General features: G+C 41.0%; 2 protein-coding genes across 18 annotated transcripts in view; one reads left to right on the forward strand and one right to left on the reverse strand.

Annotated features, from left to right (window-relative positions):
* traf7 (TNF receptor-associated factor 7) overlaps window positions 1-5673 on the forward strand; it is an 11330-nt gene extending 5657 nt beyond the window's left edge. For both annotated transcript variants that reach the window (XM_043235797.1, XM_043235798.1), the window contains exons 10-21: window positions 1-151; window positions 245-318; window positions 415-463; window positions 549-676; window positions 770-852; window positions 1064-1103; window positions 1184-1300; window positions 1697-1819; window positions 2645-2764; window positions 2857-2988; window positions 3061-3180; window positions 3656-5673. The exon at window positions 1-151 is cut by the window's left edge and continues 67 nt beyond it. In XM_043235797.1, the coding sequence (XP_043091732.1) occupies window positions 1-151; window positions 245-318; window positions 415-463; window positions 549-676; window positions 770-852; window positions 1064-1103; window positions 1184-1300; window positions 1697-1819; window positions 2645-2764; window positions 2857-2988; window positions 3061-3180; window positions 3656-3670 (1152 nt within the window). In that variant the 3' untranslated portion in view covers window positions 3671-5673. The remainder of the gene's footprint in view (window positions 152-244; window positions 319-414; window positions 464-548; window positions 677-769; window positions 853-1063; window positions 1104-1183; window positions 1301-1696; window positions 1820-2644; window positions 2765-2856; window positions 2989-3060; window positions 3181-3655) is intronic.
* A 124-nt stretch (window positions 5674-5797) lies between these two features.
* Window positions 5798-16803, reverse strand: part of caskin1 (CASK interacting protein 1) — a 76475-nt gene continuing 65469 nt past the window's right edge. For 13 of the 16 annotated variants that reach the window (XM_043235788.1, XM_043235785.1, XM_043235781.1 and 10 more), the window contains 9 exons: window positions 15874-15973; window positions 15501-15604; window positions 14219-14329; window positions 13202-13303; window positions 12978-13116; window positions 11434-12629; window positions 10542-11331; window positions 9908-10436; window positions 5798-9040 (listed from right to left, as the gene is read on the reverse strand). In XM_043235788.1, the coding sequence (XP_043091723.1) occupies window positions 8944-9040; window positions 9908-10436; window positions 10542-11331; window positions 11434-12629; window positions 12978-13116; window positions 13202-13303; window positions 14219-14329; window positions 15501-15604; window positions 15874-15973 (3168 nt within the window). In that variant the 3' untranslated portion in view covers window positions 5798-8943. The remainder of the gene's footprint in view (window positions 9041-9907; window positions 10437-10541; window positions 11332-11433; window positions 12630-12977; window positions 13117-13201; window positions 13304-14218; window positions 14330-15500; window positions 15605-15873; window positions 15974-16803) is intronic. The other 3 variants (XM_043235796.1, XM_043235784.1, XM_043235786.1) reach the window with 2 other exon arrangements.

Below are 16803 nucleotides of genomic sequence, written 5' to 3' on the forward strand. Positions count from 1 at the left end.
AAAGAGTTTCTCCAGCAGACGGACGACAGATTTCACGAGATGCAGGTGACACTGGCGCAGAAGGACCAGGACATCTCGTTCCTGCGCTCCATGTTGGGCAAACTCTCAGAGAAACTAGACCAGCTGGAGAAGAACTTGGAGCTGAAGTTCGGTGAGGAAACTAACTCTCAACTACTTGCAGTTTTCAGACCAAAACATGCACGAATGTTCATTTTGTTGTGCTTTTCTTGTGCTAATACTGCAGATGTGTTGGATGAGAACCAGAGTAAACTCAGTGAAGATCTGATGGAGTTCAGACGAGATGCTTCCATGCTGAATGTTTGTCTATTTTCACTCTGGTTTTCACCAAATGATGATGTACAACTGTGGTGATTTCAGTATAATGATCCTGCTAACACATCCCTTCTTTTGCAGGATGAACTGTCTCACATCAATGCCAGGCTCAATATGGGTATACTGGGCTGTGAGTGTCTCTTCTTCATTTTCTACTTCATATCTGTGAGGACAAGGAGATATGTCATTGTCTGACTGTATGAATTATTTTACAGCCTATGACCCCCAGCAAATCTTCAAATGCAAGGGTACTTTTGTGGGCCACCAGGGTCCGGTGTGGTGTTTGTGCGTCTACTCCACTGGTGATCTTCTCTTTAGTGGGTCTTCAGATAAGTCCATCAAGGTAATTTAACCTGCCATTAGATTTCTGGCACTTTGGTTTATGTGCATTCCTCTTCATTTGGATAAATTGTCTGTACTTCTGTGCTCCACATAGGTTTGGGACACATGCACCACATATAAGTGCCAGAAGACCCTTGAGGGCCATGATGGCATAGTGTTGGCATTGTGCATTCAGGGGTAAGTATTTATTAAAGGTTTTGAACTGACATGAATATTTAAACAAATATTGTTAATTGTTTTAAATATTAACAATATTACAAATAAATGTTTGTGTTCAAGAAATGTCTTTAAATTTAATAGAATTTGATTAAATCGACCATGGAATGGATTATGATTGTAAAATGGGTTGCGCACATCGTTTCATGTTCTTTTCTTCTTTCTGTTGCAGAAACAAGCTTTACAGTGGGTCAGCTGATTGCACCATTATTGTGAGTCTTCCTGAAATACATTTTTCCAAGGAATTGTTCATGACATGGTCAGTGTGCATCTAATGCTCGTTCTCCTACAGGTTTGGGATATCCAGACCCTGCAGAAAGTGAACACCATCCGGGCACATGACAACCCAGTGTGCACTCTGGTGTCCTCGCACAACATGCTATTCAGCGGCTCTCTGAAAGCCATTAAGGTCAGTGTCGTCTGTTGAAGAGATGATGTGCATATCTGCAGACACAAGGCCAATGAAGCAGCTAATATTGAGCATTATTCTGCCCCATTTGCTGATGTGCATGTTAGCTGTGTACGGTTTTCCTATTGTGATGTGGAGGATGCAATTGGTGCTCTAGCAAAGAAGAGAAAAGCACAGACTTAAGTTACTGAGGCACGAGTGGAGCAGAATTAGATCCACTTGGCTTTGAGAGCCCGTCTGAAAAGCACATGCTGAGCTCGTATCACCATGGTGATGTGTGGGTGGAATGAGGGAGTGGAGGTTTAAAAGTAGAATGATCTCATCTCTGGGACTTTCCAGTTTACCAATTCTAAGTGTTTTTCAAGTGATTGGACATCTTTCTCTCTCCCTCTGTAGGTGTGGGATATTGTGGGCACGGAGCTGAAGCTAAAGAAGGAGCTAACTGGCTTGAATCACTGGGTTCGAGCTCTGGTTGCTTCTCAAAATCATCTGTACAGCGGATCTTATCAAACCATAAAGGTTAGAAGTGTTAAACTTTGAACTGCTTGAGGAACTCACAGATTTCATCATGAAGGACCATATACATATTGATTTATGAGTTGACCAGCTTTGATATTCAGTCAGGCTCACAAGTTTACATGTCCCTTTTCTTATAAGTTTACATGCTGCTTGCAGTATCTTGTATTCTGTGATACTGTTCTAAATTTTTGAGAGGAGCTGTATATATATATATATATATGTTTCAGATTTGAAGCACTTCTCATTAGTTCCTTTACTGTTCAATCAAACTGGTAAAAAGAGAGCAGTTCTGAGTTGTTTGTAAAACCAGATAAGACAGACCAAAGTTGCTTGTTGCCTCAAGTTTCCTAATTAAGACTCTAGAGACTACAGCCTGCTGCAAATGCTCACAAAGAAAACAAATAGATAGAGAACCGAGTTGCACACTACAGTGCAACACTGACCATTTTTTTTTGAAGCGAACTACGTGGATTTAAAAATCTCATACATCAATTCATAGTGCTAAAAAAAATATAGTGAACCAAACCAACTCGGAGATGAGATGAATTAAAACCTTTTAATTTGAACAAAAAATACTTTTTTTGAAAAATGAAGAAACAAGATTTAAAAAAAAAAAAGGTGATATGGTAATTAGCCACACAGCCCACAAATGCATTGTGAAAGACACAAAAAAATATATTGTTTAATATAAACTTATAGTCATTGATCATGAGTACAGAATACAAAATATATTGTTGAATATTAAAGTGTATACATTTATATAGTGTATATACCACAGTATCTAGCGTCACTAAATGAAATTGATTTTTGTTTATTTCCCCTCAGATCTGGGACATTCGTTCTCTGGAGTGTGTCCATGTGCTCCAGACCTCTGGAGGCAGTGTGTACTCCATTGCGGTCACCAATCACCATATAGTTTGTGGCACCTACGAGAACCTCATTCACGTTAGTATTCATCTACGCCATGAAGAGCTTTAATTGGAAGTCTTAGAAGCCTGAAAATGTCAGCTGATTTCTCCTCTTTTCCTGTGAATCAGGTTTGGGACATAGAGTCTAAAGAGCAGGTGCGGACGCTGACGGGCCACGTGGGCACAGTGTATGCCCTGGCTGTCATCTCAACCCCCGATCAGACCAAAGTGTTCAGTGCCTCCTATGATCGCTCTCTCAGGGTAAGGACAAGGTTTGGGTTTGGGGTGTGAAATACGGAGATCTTTTGTGCATTGATTGATGTACCTGTGCAGGTGTGGAGCATGGACAACATGATCTGCACCCAGACTCTGCTGCGGCACCAGGGCAGCGTGACGGCGCTCGCTGTGTCCAGAGGAAGACTCTTCTCTGGAGCTGTAGACAGCACTGTAAAGGTAAGAGACGCTGCTTTCAAACTGTAGCCAATATATGGCTTAATGTTTGAACTTTAAATTGTTTACGCAACTTGTTTAAAATGTTTGTGGTAGGCAAGACTTATTTGATAGTCTCTTTAATTCTCACCAGTCAAATATATATTGATATTGTGGAATATTATTACAGTTTACTGTTTTCGTAACATATTTTAAAATTAATAATAATATTTTTTTTCCAGAGATGCAAAGCTTTTTGCTTTGTTGGATTTGTAATTTTTTTTTCCATATTCCTTTTCTATAAAATTGATATTTTATTATATATATATATATATATATATATATATATATATATATATATATATATATAAGTTGAATAGTTCATTTGAAGCGTATAAATGTCACATTTGATCAATCCTATGTTCACCGTTCCTTTTAACCCATTTCTATCTTTCACTATGTATGAGCGCTAACAATTTATTCTGTTTTTTCTCCTCAGGTGTGGACATGCTAAGTGTGACCACTAATCGTTATTAGTTGTCAACATGTTGAGTAATGTCTTTCTAAACTCCTCGAACTCAGAAACCACATGGACTCTGATGCACAGACTTAAAGTATGAATAAGAATATTATTCAAGAAAACATGCATTGGACCAGAAATGTTTTTATTCTGTACCCTATGGACTTGGGTGTCTGTCCCTTGTGAATTTTGCAGTAAACCGTTAGGTAAAGAGGCCTAGCTTGACGCGCTGGATGGATGATGCTCATTTACTTTCCTCTTACCAGACATCTTTTGACAGCAAACAGAACCTCCAAACCTTCAGTGTTTATGAAGACCCAGCAGACAGCCAACATTCATCATAAACATGACGGCACTGTATTTTATACACACACATGCGTGATCATTTCCTATGAAAGTATGATTTAGACTTCCAGTCTAAGGTCATGTTCCCTGCAGACCGTGGAAAAGTTGCTGCGTCAGTGGCTTCAGGGATGACTGTTGAACTTTGACCTTTATGAGCTGCAGTCTCATGACTGAGCGAGTGCCTAAGCTTCAGTCTGACGCCGGTGGAGATGCATGGAGCGACCATCATCCCAGGGCTGAATGAAGACTTATACTACACCAACTTGGGCCTGAAACAGCAGAGCATTGTTCTGGACAACACAGTACCCATGTTTTTATCTCTGATTTGACAGTGCCAACTGAGCGCTCAGAACGACTCAGATATTTTCTAACTGCCTGTTGACCGATGATGTGAAACCTTTGTATGATGCTATGATGACCTACTCATCCATCATGATTTTGTGTAAATAATGCAATGTTTCTTTACCAAAGGTGCAACTGCTTCATGCATGCTTCCATGTTTGCAGTGGAAGCCCGATTTTGCCCATGCAAATCTAGAAAGACTTTTATAATGCAGTTTCATGTTAATTACTGAACAATTTTGAACTGAATAACAGTACTTAGTTTGATGAGTGTAAAGCACTTAATTCATTATCATTGAGCATCCCAGCGTAACTCAAGAAGTAACGAGATCAGTAAAGGGGATGGGAACACTGTGTCACAATGTGAAGTAGAGTTCCTCTCGACTTAAATCGATAATTCACCCAAAAATGTCTTTTTTTTAATTTTGCTGTTTTTCCTAGCTTGCTTTTTTCTTTGGAACATATTTTCATAAATGGATTTTGCCCATGCTGCGGAATCTGTGGTCACCAAAATTGTTCAAAACATATGTTGGTCCCACTTTATATTAGGTGACCTTAACTACTGTGTATTTAATTTGAATTAATCATTTGATACAATGCACTTACTGTGTACATACATGTTTTTACATGGAACTTGTATTTTTAAAATACCTATATGTAGTTACACCTGTAATTAATTTTTGTAATTATATTTGTATATACAAAGTTGACCTATTCCTTACACTTTAACCTACCCGTACCTATATCCCACCTTAATAGCAGCAAAAGTGTTTTGCAAAACAATATGACCACAATAAGTACACTGTACTTATTTATTGATGAAGGTACATAGTAGTTAAGGCCCCTCGATATAAAGTGCGACCCATCTTTTAGGGTCAGGTTTAGAACAATGTGAAAGAGTGAATTAACATAACTTACATTTTTGGGTGAAATGTCCCTTTAACCTAAAGCGTGCTAGATAAGTCAATTCTAATCTTGAAACAAAAACCATAAAAGCAGCTGCTATTTTGGATATCAAAGTGCTTTTTGTGGCACAGCTACTCAGTCCAGCTCTGCGCATTTATGACAAGATTTCAGCAGTGTTGAATTACTATTTTTTTCCTTCAGTAAGCTGAGAGAGGATTTGAGCTTGAGACTCTGTTTCAACTGAAAACAGTTACTTGTATAAAATGCATAAACTTTTAATGCTTGTATTGAGTGAATTGGAGTCTTTTACCCTCACATTATATGGCATCGACTCCCTCTAGTGTCCTTAATGCATTTTGAGTCAAGAAATAAATATGTGAAGGGCTGTGTGGCCCTTTGGTACCAGCTTCTTTTTGTGTTTTTTTTTTTGAGGTGTGCTTAGTATTTTATGCTATCTAATGAAACACTATGGTGTTGAGCAGTTTCCAGCTGGTCTTGTTGGTGTTCAGTAATTGGACAGCTATGAGAGTGTTTGTATATAATGTTTATTTAGAGCAGGTGGCTGTTGATGCAGTCACTGCAAGCACACCACTGTTCCCAATGCCAGTCACAGCAGGTATCATACAAGTCAATGGCAGAACATCAACACAATATACAGCCTGCACACACTGAGCGGTGCAGATTTATTTTTCTTTTTTCTCTCTTATTTTTTTTTAAATGTCTCTGCAAATAGGATGGAATCGAAAACAGCTTTCATTATTAAATAACATCTTGCACCAACAATAAATTTGACTTCAGTGTTTTCAGAATTTCCTTATTTTTCATTGTTTTTTTTTTCTCTGGTTTTAAAAAAGACTAAAGAAAAAAAAAAAAAACAAGCAAACATGACAATAAGAAAATGACAGAATGAGAACTTTAAAGCAGAGAAAAGTTTTTAAAAAAGAATGAAGATTCACAGTGACAAACATCCAGCTATATATACAGAAGAAGGGGGACAGGGGCTGTAACAACTCAATTAACACTGGATCGACACCCAGTCCTTTGAAGCGATCGGCATGATGAAGCTTTTATAAAAGCCATTCCCATGCCAGACATCTGTGCTCTGTCCACAGAGCAGACCGCAACAAAAAGGGATATAATTCGGAACATCTGGTGGACAAAGACAGGCCACGTATCCTCTACACATCGTTTAAACATGAAAAACAACAAAAAGAACTAAAGCAAGGCACATACATGTTTTTAAAAAAAAACAACATTTGCATAATATACAACTTATTCCATCTGAAGACATGGCAGTCAAAAAACTTATCACAAAAAGCTACCTTAAAAAAGAAAACTGGAGTTCTAAAAAAATGACCATTTACAATTCATTTAAAACACTTTGAGCCAAGAAGACACTTTTATCTCAAATATTTGCAGTTTCATCAACAAGCCCTCTTGATGCTGCATCATTAAATACTTGTTGAAAACATCTATAATAATCTCTGTTCATAACTTAAATATTACAAATATTCTTCTGAGAACCAGGGGAAGGGGTTAAGCATATATGGAGCTACTAAAAGTGTGTAAAGCATTGTGGGACCTACGCAACTACTTTTTTTTGCTTGCGTCCCCTTCCTTTGGGCCCTTTCTTTAATTACATTTTCATTTTTGATACTGTGACGATTCTAATAATGAGCAGGCAGATTGTCATGGCAACAAAGATGGTTAAAGATAATAAGAGACTGTGAGTTTGCTGGCAATGAGATAATGACATTCAGTTTAATGACTGTAAATGAGAGAGCGTGGCATCTGGAAACATCTTATGTCCACAGAGACCAAACTTTACGACTGTAGAAGCATCACTCAGTCTACCCTCAATGTGTCCCTATAAAGTGAGTATGTTTAACCTAGATACTGCTATGTTTTTTCAGAATAAGTTATGGAACCAAGCTTAACTGCATATTGGACTGGTGCTCTTACTTTGGTCATTAAGGAAATGTCTGTCTGGATGATATCGGGGAGGGGAGGCGGATGCAAAACAAAGCAGGCACACCATGGTACATTCACACCCTTAAACAGCCGCTGAGCGATGTGCTGAGATCAGACCGCATGCAGGCTTCCAATGGAACTACAACTGTCCAAACTCTCAGACCCTTCAGCTAAGAAGGTTGCTCAGGTAGTTGGAAACACTGAGCATCAAGCCCCATCAACATCTGAGAAATCCTTGTTAGTTCACTGTTGGTCTTTTACGAGCATGTTTCGTTTAAAATCCTGATTTATGCAACACACACACACACACGCATTTCGCAACTTCCTCACTTTGTGCTTCCTGACGTCCCACCTTCTGCAAGCCGTCAACCTTCAATGGACCCTTTTACCTTGTTCTCGCCTGTGTCTCTGAGGTCACTCATACAAGTCAACGTAACCTTATTAGATGCATGGTCTCATTTTGAAACACTCATCACTGCACTGATCACAGGCCACACAGGCTATTGCATACTAACCCATAGCTATTCTGGTATCCTTCATCATCCAGTCAACTGTACATTTTCTTCTCTTGCATATCCTAGAAATGCATGCCATCATGGAAATAAACTGGCTATTCATATTGACTTCAAGGCCTAAACCGTATATCACCTTGCTGCAGATGATGAGGTCCAAATCAGAGCACACAGAGTAATGCCTTCTATATAAACACCGAATCATTCTCGGGTTGAACCAGTTTGCTTGTGTGTGTTAGAAGCACTGAGGTCAGCTCTCGTGTTAAGGCACACAGGACACTGCACATGATGAGGGCAGGAGGAGAAAGAGGGCAGGCGAAGGAGGAAGGCTGTGCAAGAGCAGGAATGTATGAGTTCACACAGGCAGAACGTGAGTGGAAACATAAAGGGTCACAGCAGCACAGAGCGGGAGCCCAGAGCAAGCACAGAGCAGGGGGTGAAACAGCCACTTCAGTCACTTCACTACATTCAACACAGCCCACAACACTCTTCAGCAGAGCACAGCCAAACATACAGGATGTTTAAGCCAGCCTTATTATTATTCTTTTGTTTTTTTAAACTTCAATATAGTCATAAAAAAATCCACATATCTGTCATCAAAGTTTATAGATTTCTTAATGTTTCAACACTGTATGTACCATTGAACATGAAATAAAAACATAAAATATTTATTTATTTATATATATATTTATATATATATAACTGTACTAATGCATGACTCTCACTATGAGATTTTTTTTCTTTATAGATACAAACTTTCCTCATGCTTACAATATACACATACCATACTATTATTTCATATACAGTTATTATTGTTTTCGTATTATTTTACTACTCATTGCTCATGGTAGATAGAGATATTTCATGGACAGAGAGTTGAGCTTTATGTATTAAAACCCAACCTCTGCTCTCCACCCTCTGCTCTGTCTTTGATGTTTAAAGCCCTGGATGGCCTTCTGCCCAGTCCTGAGGTACATCAGCTCGGGTTTGTGCAAACCAACTCGGAGGGAGAGAGGAGAGATAGGCGTTTCATGGCGACGGGGAAGGGGAAGGAGAAGGAGAGGAGATAAGAGGGGTGAGGGGAGTCAGGGATGGGGATTAGGAAGGAATAGGTGAGTTTGTTGTTGGTCATTGTGCCCTTGTGCTCTCCCGGGGCCCTGAGGTTGTGCCACAGAGACACAGGCTGTGCTCTTCACTCCAACATGGCATCCAGCTGGTCGGCCAGGTCATCGAACATGCTGCCGATGTCGTCTAGGATACTCACTGTGCTCTTGTTTTCAGCCAGTGAGCTGTGGATCAAAACACACACACAAATACAATTTAGGAGTTTTAAAAAACGTGGCTGCAAGTGACTAGACTTCTTTGGTCAACACATCTCCAGTGGTGAATTAAAAAAACATTTTTAAAAGATTTGCCCCCAATAATACAATTTGGTTTGCTAACATGTTGTAGCCAGTTTTGAAAATAAAATATTTAAATTACTATAGTATCCTGATACCACCACTTACTGTACTCAACCTGATGGTGAAAAGTGTTTAAAGTAGAGATGTCCCAATTTGTTTTTTGTGCCCCTGATCCAAACCGAGTCACTGAATATTGAGCATCTGCCAAAACAGAGTCGCAATCCAATACTAGTATTTTCCTAGTGCTTAAGGCACATTTCAAGCAAATTAAAGTAAAATCAATCCAATGTATATATGGATGTGCAGAGAGTTTCTCAGGGAAAGGGGCTCAAATGTACAAACATGGAAATGAGGTTAGAAATCATGAAGCTTACAGTATGAGACAGCAATGTCTCAGACAGTCTGATGGTAGTCAATGGTAAATAAATGAAATAAATTTTTTACTAAATTTTAAATTTTGTTACTAGAGTGAACATCAAAAATGCTAAACATGAATGTGTCTGATGCGCTGGAACAAACTTTTTTTTTTTCTTGCAAATCAACTTTTAGATCGGCTCAGGACATTCCTACTTTAAAGTCTTTGCTTTATATAACCACAAATGTGGCCTCAAAACTCCTAACTTGATCTGAAGCACTTGAGACTAGAAAATAACTTGAAATTAAATGTCAACTTGGGAAAAGATGCCACCATAGACTACATTCCTACAGGTCTGCGATGTCACTGAAAACATTTTCATGTTTTGTGACACTCACTCTTTTTGCCCATCCTCCTTGATCTTCTCTTCGACTGCCTGCAGGGCTGCAGCCAGTGAGGCACTGGTCTCTTCTATCTTCTGGTGCACTGCATCTACTGTCACTACCCCTGCGACAAACGCTGATCCAGTTGAACTGTCCATGGACACCCCACTGATTGAGGAGCGAGGGGGCTTCACAGGTGGTGGTGTAGGGGTGGGTGTTGGGGGACCTGATGTCTGGGGAGTTTGGGGTGTCTGTGGGGTTAGAGGTGTCTGGGGTGTCTGTGGTGTCTGTGGGGTGTGAGGAGACTGGGGCGTGTGTGGGGTCTGTGCACTCAAGGCTGGTGGGGTTGTAGCCTTGACAGGGTGGTTGTTCTGGGCAGGAGCTGTGCTAGCCATTCTGGTAACAGTCTGCTTGGCTGGAGAGGGTATGGGAGTGGGATTAGGTGTTGCATTTAAAGACTGCAGAACATTTTTGGATGGTTTGGGGGCTGTGGGAGGAGGTGTAGGTTTCGGTGAAATTGGAGGAGGTACTTTCTTTCCCTCAACTGTAAATAGAAAAGAAAAGAGATAGGGAGAGAGATGGGAAAAGAGACTGAGCGGAATTTGATGCAACAAGGTTTAAATGCTACATTGTTTTACGGGATACTCACATAATTGTGTAAAGACAGGGCAAGTGAAAGGGCCGCACTGTGTAGTACCTGGGCTGCCAGGTGCCCCAGTTGGTCCAGGAAATGGGGCTTTCTTGGTGATGGCAGCCGGTGGTCCTTGTTTCTTCATGTGCTGGGCCAGAACAGGTTTGGGGGACACAGGAGGTTTGACGGACTTACGAGGGGCACTCTCAGTAACATGGCCTTCCAAGTCTGCACTGTCCCGACGAGGCGAGTTCTCAGGATGTTCCTGTGGCCTGGGCTGCTCCGAAACTGTAACCTCTGACACAGGGCGCCTTTTAATGGTGCCAGTCCCATTCTCATATGGTACAGGCATCTGCCCATCCTGGAGTTCTTCTGTATCTTTGTCTTTGTTCTTGGGGCGGCGCTTAACTGTATTTGACTCTGTTAGCTGGAACTTGGTGCCATTTGGTTGCTGCTTGGTGCTTTGGACCATCCTTTTCAGTGAGGCTGTGGTATCCACATGTGAATGGTCCTCCTGGGATAAGGAGTATGACATTTCTAGTCCCTCCTCATTCTCATCTTTGCCCTGTCTAGGTCTTTGTTTGATGGTGAGGTTTCCATCCTCAGCAAATGGAAGATTCTCTGCTGAGCTCCCACTAGAGCTTGGCTGGGTTTCATTGCGTTGTCTATCCTGGACTGGCTCTGGCTGTGGTCCTCGCTTAGCAGCTGCTACTAACTCAGTGACAGGCCCACTAATAGTCCTGCGACGGTTCACTACTTCTCCATCCAGACCAATAGCATCTCGCTGCTTTCCTCCAGTAGAACCCACCTGAAGAGAAACAATCTTGTTTTACTGAACTAGATATTGCTAAAATACCGTTCTATTATAATACTAAGTTTCATCTCAAAGACACAACAACAACCACCTTACCTGCAGATAGTGACCTGCAGACTTCTGTAAAGCGAGACCCTTGGCACCCCCACCAATGGAGGACATTTCCAACATGGCTGCAATGCTCCTCACACTACCGGCACTGCCCGTGTCTACAGTGCCACCCAGGTCACTTGCACGTCTTTGTGGTTGGTAGGGGACCTCCAGAAGAGGTCCACTGCTTGTCTCCTTGGGCACTTCTGTCAGATTACTACTGGAGCTCGAGATGGCTGAACTAGAGCGTTTGGGGGGAGGTGGAGGAGGACCCTTCTTTTTCTGTCTGAGTGCAAAGGACTGGCTTCGGTTGACATTTTTGTCTGCCTGCCCTTTCATTGAGTTGCTGCGACCCACCCGGTTCTGTACTGTGGCATACTTTCCTCCTGAATCTGGCACATTTAGCTCGTCCCGCTCCTGCTCACCATCAGAAACAGCATAGCGATTCAGGCTGTGGGCCCGTTTCTTGGGCAGACCATACTCATCGCAAGCTTCATCACCTTCTGGAGGCAGGCACAGGAGTGGTACTGAGACAGCAGGTCCTTGAGGTGCAGCCTCCTTAGTTTCCACAGGCTGGGACACTGGGTGTGGATGGGACCTTTGAGTGGGGGACTGGGGGTGAGCACGAGTTGTTATGGGCTTTTCGGTCTGCTGATGCAGCTGAGTGCTAGGTTTTTGTTTACTTGGTGGGTTACTCATTGCCTGTGAGGTGGGAGGCTTTGTTTTGGTGGGTGTTTGTGGTGGAGTATAGGGTGGTCCTGCACCTTGGGGATAAGACTGACGCGGTTTTGGCTGCGCCGATGAGGTACTTCTCACCCCTCCTTGGCTGCTCTGGCGCATAGTACGTGCCTCCTTTTTGGGTGGCCCACTAGGCTCTTCTGAGTCTCGGCTCTTGCTCATACTGTTCTCATGCAGACTGCGGGCTCGGTGTTGTGGTCCCAGGTTGCTGTTGGTTCTCATTTCTGCACCATCCTGCACATCAGCAGGGCGTGTAAGAGCAGCCTGTAACTCCCCACTCAGTTCACTGTCCTGGAACGTTGTCATTTTAGGGGACATACACTCTCCACTGTCGTGGGGTGGGCTCTCAATAGCCATCACTTCCTGAGTGACTGGGGGCTTTTTACGCAATGTGTTGCGACCATCAGAGGCCTTTTGGATCTCTGCTAGCTTCTTCACTGCAAGCATAAGCTTCTTCTGGTGTCCTAGGCAAATTTTGATAGAGAAAGAGAGTAAACCACTATGGTCAAGCAGTGTGGAAAAAACAGAACACTGAAAAAAATGCTTTTCTAGTCAAGATTTTTTGTCTTGTTTTTAGCCATAATATCTAGAAATTCTTAAATCAAGAAGGATTTTCTAGACAAGGAAAACATGATTGTTGTGTTTCAGAAAAAAAAGTAAAAATTAAGTTACTTTTTGCTTAGAACATGCAACATTTTTTCTGGAAATTGTACTTGTTTTCTGTAGAAACTTAATTTTGAAAACAAGTTTGTATATGCGAAATCATTTTAATATTATGGATCCCAGTCCACTCAGTACACTATCTATCTTACCAAGTTTTGTAATGCCAATCTCCTGAAGGTCCTCCCACGTGATGTCAGTGATGAAGTCAATGTTCTCATATCCGTTTTGGACTAAGATTTGGTGATACTGACTCAACCCAATCATAGCTAACCATTCTCCAAGACTCGCCTATAGATTAAACACAAACAAAAAAAAAATTTAAATGAATATATGGATGTGTTTGAATGTGTGTATGATTGGGTGTTAAACTCACTGGTTTTTGGTCAGGCAGCCACTCATTTACAGTTATCTTATTGATCTCTGAGGTTATCTTCTTTCGATGTCCTGGTTTGGTAACTCCAATAGCTGTTAAATCCTGAAAATAAATATAGGAGACCCCTAAACATGCCAATTACATTTCAGCACCCTAAGACCTTCATACACACTAAATCAAGTTGCATATGTTCACTGCATATGAACATCTGCACAAAAATGTACAATATTATACACAAAATTACATATACACATAAAAAATAAAACCCTTAAAATCAGACATATCAAAGACTCTTGATTGCCAAAAGGTGCCAGGATGATAGAAGCAGATGGCAAAATAAAATGAAAAACGGAATGGGAAAAAAACTAAAAAAAACAATACCAGGAACAAGTGAGGAAAAGAAGCCTTTTCAGAGTACCCTTAAACATAATTATATAAACATAATCCTAACTGATCATGTGTTAAAACAGAGCCGCCCTGTTCTGCTTTCAGCAATGACACTATGTAAATCCTATAAAGTGGTTTAGTTTAATTAATTGTGTATAGATGAGCTTGCTTTTATGAATTCAAATTGTTGAAAGATTAATTTCAGCTTTAGTAATGATTTTTATTTAGTTACAGATATATACTCCATAGCATTAATGACATTACCATTAATAAATCTATTACAAAATATATGTTTGATATATACTGTATGTTTAAAATTTTAATCATAATACACAACAATAGTAAACAAAACATAGTAAGAAAAGACAGACACATTTGACAACCATGACAACGGCACTGTCTGGGGGGGTTTTCTGGTGAGTTTTTTCAACTTCTCCAAAATCCGAACTCATAAAACCTGCATGCTTCAGGGACATTGTTAGCAACTGTGTGTGAAAATTGGAGGATAATTTGTTGGTTGATCGCTTCTTTTCTGTGGTTTGAGTGGGTCTGAGAGTGTTACATTTCGGGTAGAGGGGAGTGACGTGAATTGTTCAGGGTGGCAAAAGGGGGTGGGGGGACAACTCTTACCTCTGGGGTCATTCGGCTAATGGTAGGAATATCATAGCCAGCGCTGATGAAGTTTGGAGCGTAGACCTGCAGCTGAAATTCACTCAGCCATTCGATAACAGCCTCTGAGCTCTAGAAGAGAAGATAGGTGGCAGTCTATCATTGTTTGGGTCCTGTGGCTGAAAATGGACCAGACCCCAGGCCAACAAACAGAAAACATCAGTCCCAGTGACCAATGTCTCAACTCCACTAAACTTTTTTAGTTTATGAATAATTAAAACCTGCTCCTACTTCTGTTCTGGTATTATACTGGAGTTACAATTATTGCTCTTGGTCCAGGTATCTGCTCTGGCAAAAATAGCCAAAGCTTTAGCAAACAGGGGCTTCTTTATGAACCAAATGGTTCAGTTAAAAAAAGGAGTGTCCATATATTATCTGCTTTGGAATGCCATTTCCCTGCAAGTAGGAGGATGTACTGTAACTTTGTGTAGGAGAGGCAAAAAACGGACGTGGGCAGCAAAGAAAATAGGGCTGTTTTGAACAGATGGCTCTCAGTCCAGAAGTCCAGCATGGAGCAGCTCTACTCAGCAGCTCCAAAGTCCCGCTGGGAAAGATATGGCAGCCAAATTTCTCTGTTATATGACTCTAAACAGTGTCTGATTTCAACTGATTTCAGCTAATTATAAAAATGGACAGTGTAAAATATGCATTATAAAAGCTCATTCATGGGATAAATGACAATAACACCTAGACAGTGTCATATTCATATTGCGCTGATACACCTTTCTCGAATATCAGCGTCATAGTCTAATATCCTCTACACTCAAGTCTGTGAACAGACTTGTGAACAGACTTGATCTTGATTATGTGCCATTACCATATCACCTTTAAAATACACTCCTCATTCAAATGAAAATCTACGTTGTTGGGTACTCTCTGAAAAGAAATCATAAGGTGAAAATTACTGCAAATAAGGCAAAAATTTGGAATGGACTTCAAAATGTAGCAAAGAAAATGAAATGAATGACCGGAAAAGATCAGAGAGAATGTAATCGCTGTCAATATTAGACAGAAGTATCAGACAGAGAGGTTGACATGCGGAGAAGCCAACTTACCGTGTCCTGACGACAACCGAGAGCACGTAATACAGATGATGCCAGCTGTGAGAGGAAGTGCTGGGAAAGCATCCTGAATACGCAGAGGCCAGTGCATGCATGCGTATGTGTGCGTGAGAAAGTGTTTGCTTGTTTGAGGGAAAGGTAAGGGGACAGTGTGATTCGAGCGGGAGTAGGAGTCTCCTTACCTTCCCCTCGGGCAGCACCTCCCCTTTCCTCTGAGACACCGCCTCCCCATACGGCTGCTCATGAAGTGGACAGCTTGACAAACTCTGACTGCGTGAGGAGGGTCCTAGAAGAAGCATGAAATCATTCGTACACATTGAAGTACCGCTATTGCACAAACCAATCCCTTTTGTGATTTCTGACCAACTATCCCTCTTAGCCAATCAGATCCTTGTGATGCTCACACACCCACAGCTATTAGTGCAACCATCTGGCACAGAAAAAGCAGCCAATTTGCAAAAAAAAGATAAAACATTTTGGATGGAGAGACATCTTTGTGACGAGAGATTCTCGTGTGATTTCTTCTCAAAAGAGTTGTTTGAAATTCCCACTAACCCTTGTTGCTGGAAGCGTGAGAGGGGTGGTCCAAAGACTTGGTCTGCTCCAGCAGGTGTTCTTTAGCTTTGGCTGACTGGGACAAAACCGTGGCCAGAAGCTACAGAATGAACAAAGCTCATCAGATCAAGAAATAACATGTAAATATCAAAGCAGGCTATGCCAAGTGGACTTCAAGTTCACCTCCCTTGTGTTCAGCTATGAAGAATAAAGGTTTGCAAGAATGAATAAGTGTAAAATGTCCCTTTGGAAAATGTAGGGCTTTTGAACCAAAAATAGCTGGACACGAATGAGACCAGAAGCCAGACACATAAAATTTACAAATGGGTAAATCCACCCTTATGGGAAAAATAAAGTGGATATTTTTAAATATGTACACACAGACCACTTTGCATTTTTAGGGTGTATCATTCCAAATCTCACAGTACCACAATGTTCTGCTTGGTGATTAGGGCTGGCAGACCAACTTCAACGGTGGCTGGTTTAAAATATTTTCTAGCTTGTAGAAGCTCATTATTCGTGATTATTTAGGTCAGTGGTTCTCAACCCTTTCATCTGAGTTCATGGAGTGCTCACCTAACAAGCAGATGATCTGAATTATGTGTGGACAAAATGTGCAGAGCGGTAAGTCCCCAGTACTAGAGTTGAGTACCACTGATTTAGGTCAAGTTGGTTCAACTGAACCTTTGCAAAAACCCACCTTTCTTAGTTACTGTTGCTATGGCTGAGAAGCAATGTCGCTCTCACGCCACACACCATTGTTATTAAGCAGTAAAAAATACATTGGAGAGTAAAAAGAAAAATGAAAACAGACCGACAAACAAGACAAAGCAGGTTACTTCTGGAATGAAACAAGGGTTCAGCTTTAAAGGAACACTTAAATTTTTTTGGAAAAAGTGACATCACACCTGTGGAAAACTGTCCCCAGCT

Source organism: Puntigrus tetrazona, chromosome 3 (assembly GCF_018831695.1).
Source record: "Puntigrus tetrazona isolate hp1 chromosome 3, ASM1883169v1, whole genome shotgun sequence".
NCBI lineage: Eukaryota > Metazoa > Chordata > Actinopteri > Cypriniformes > Cyprinidae > Puntigrus > Puntigrus tetrazona.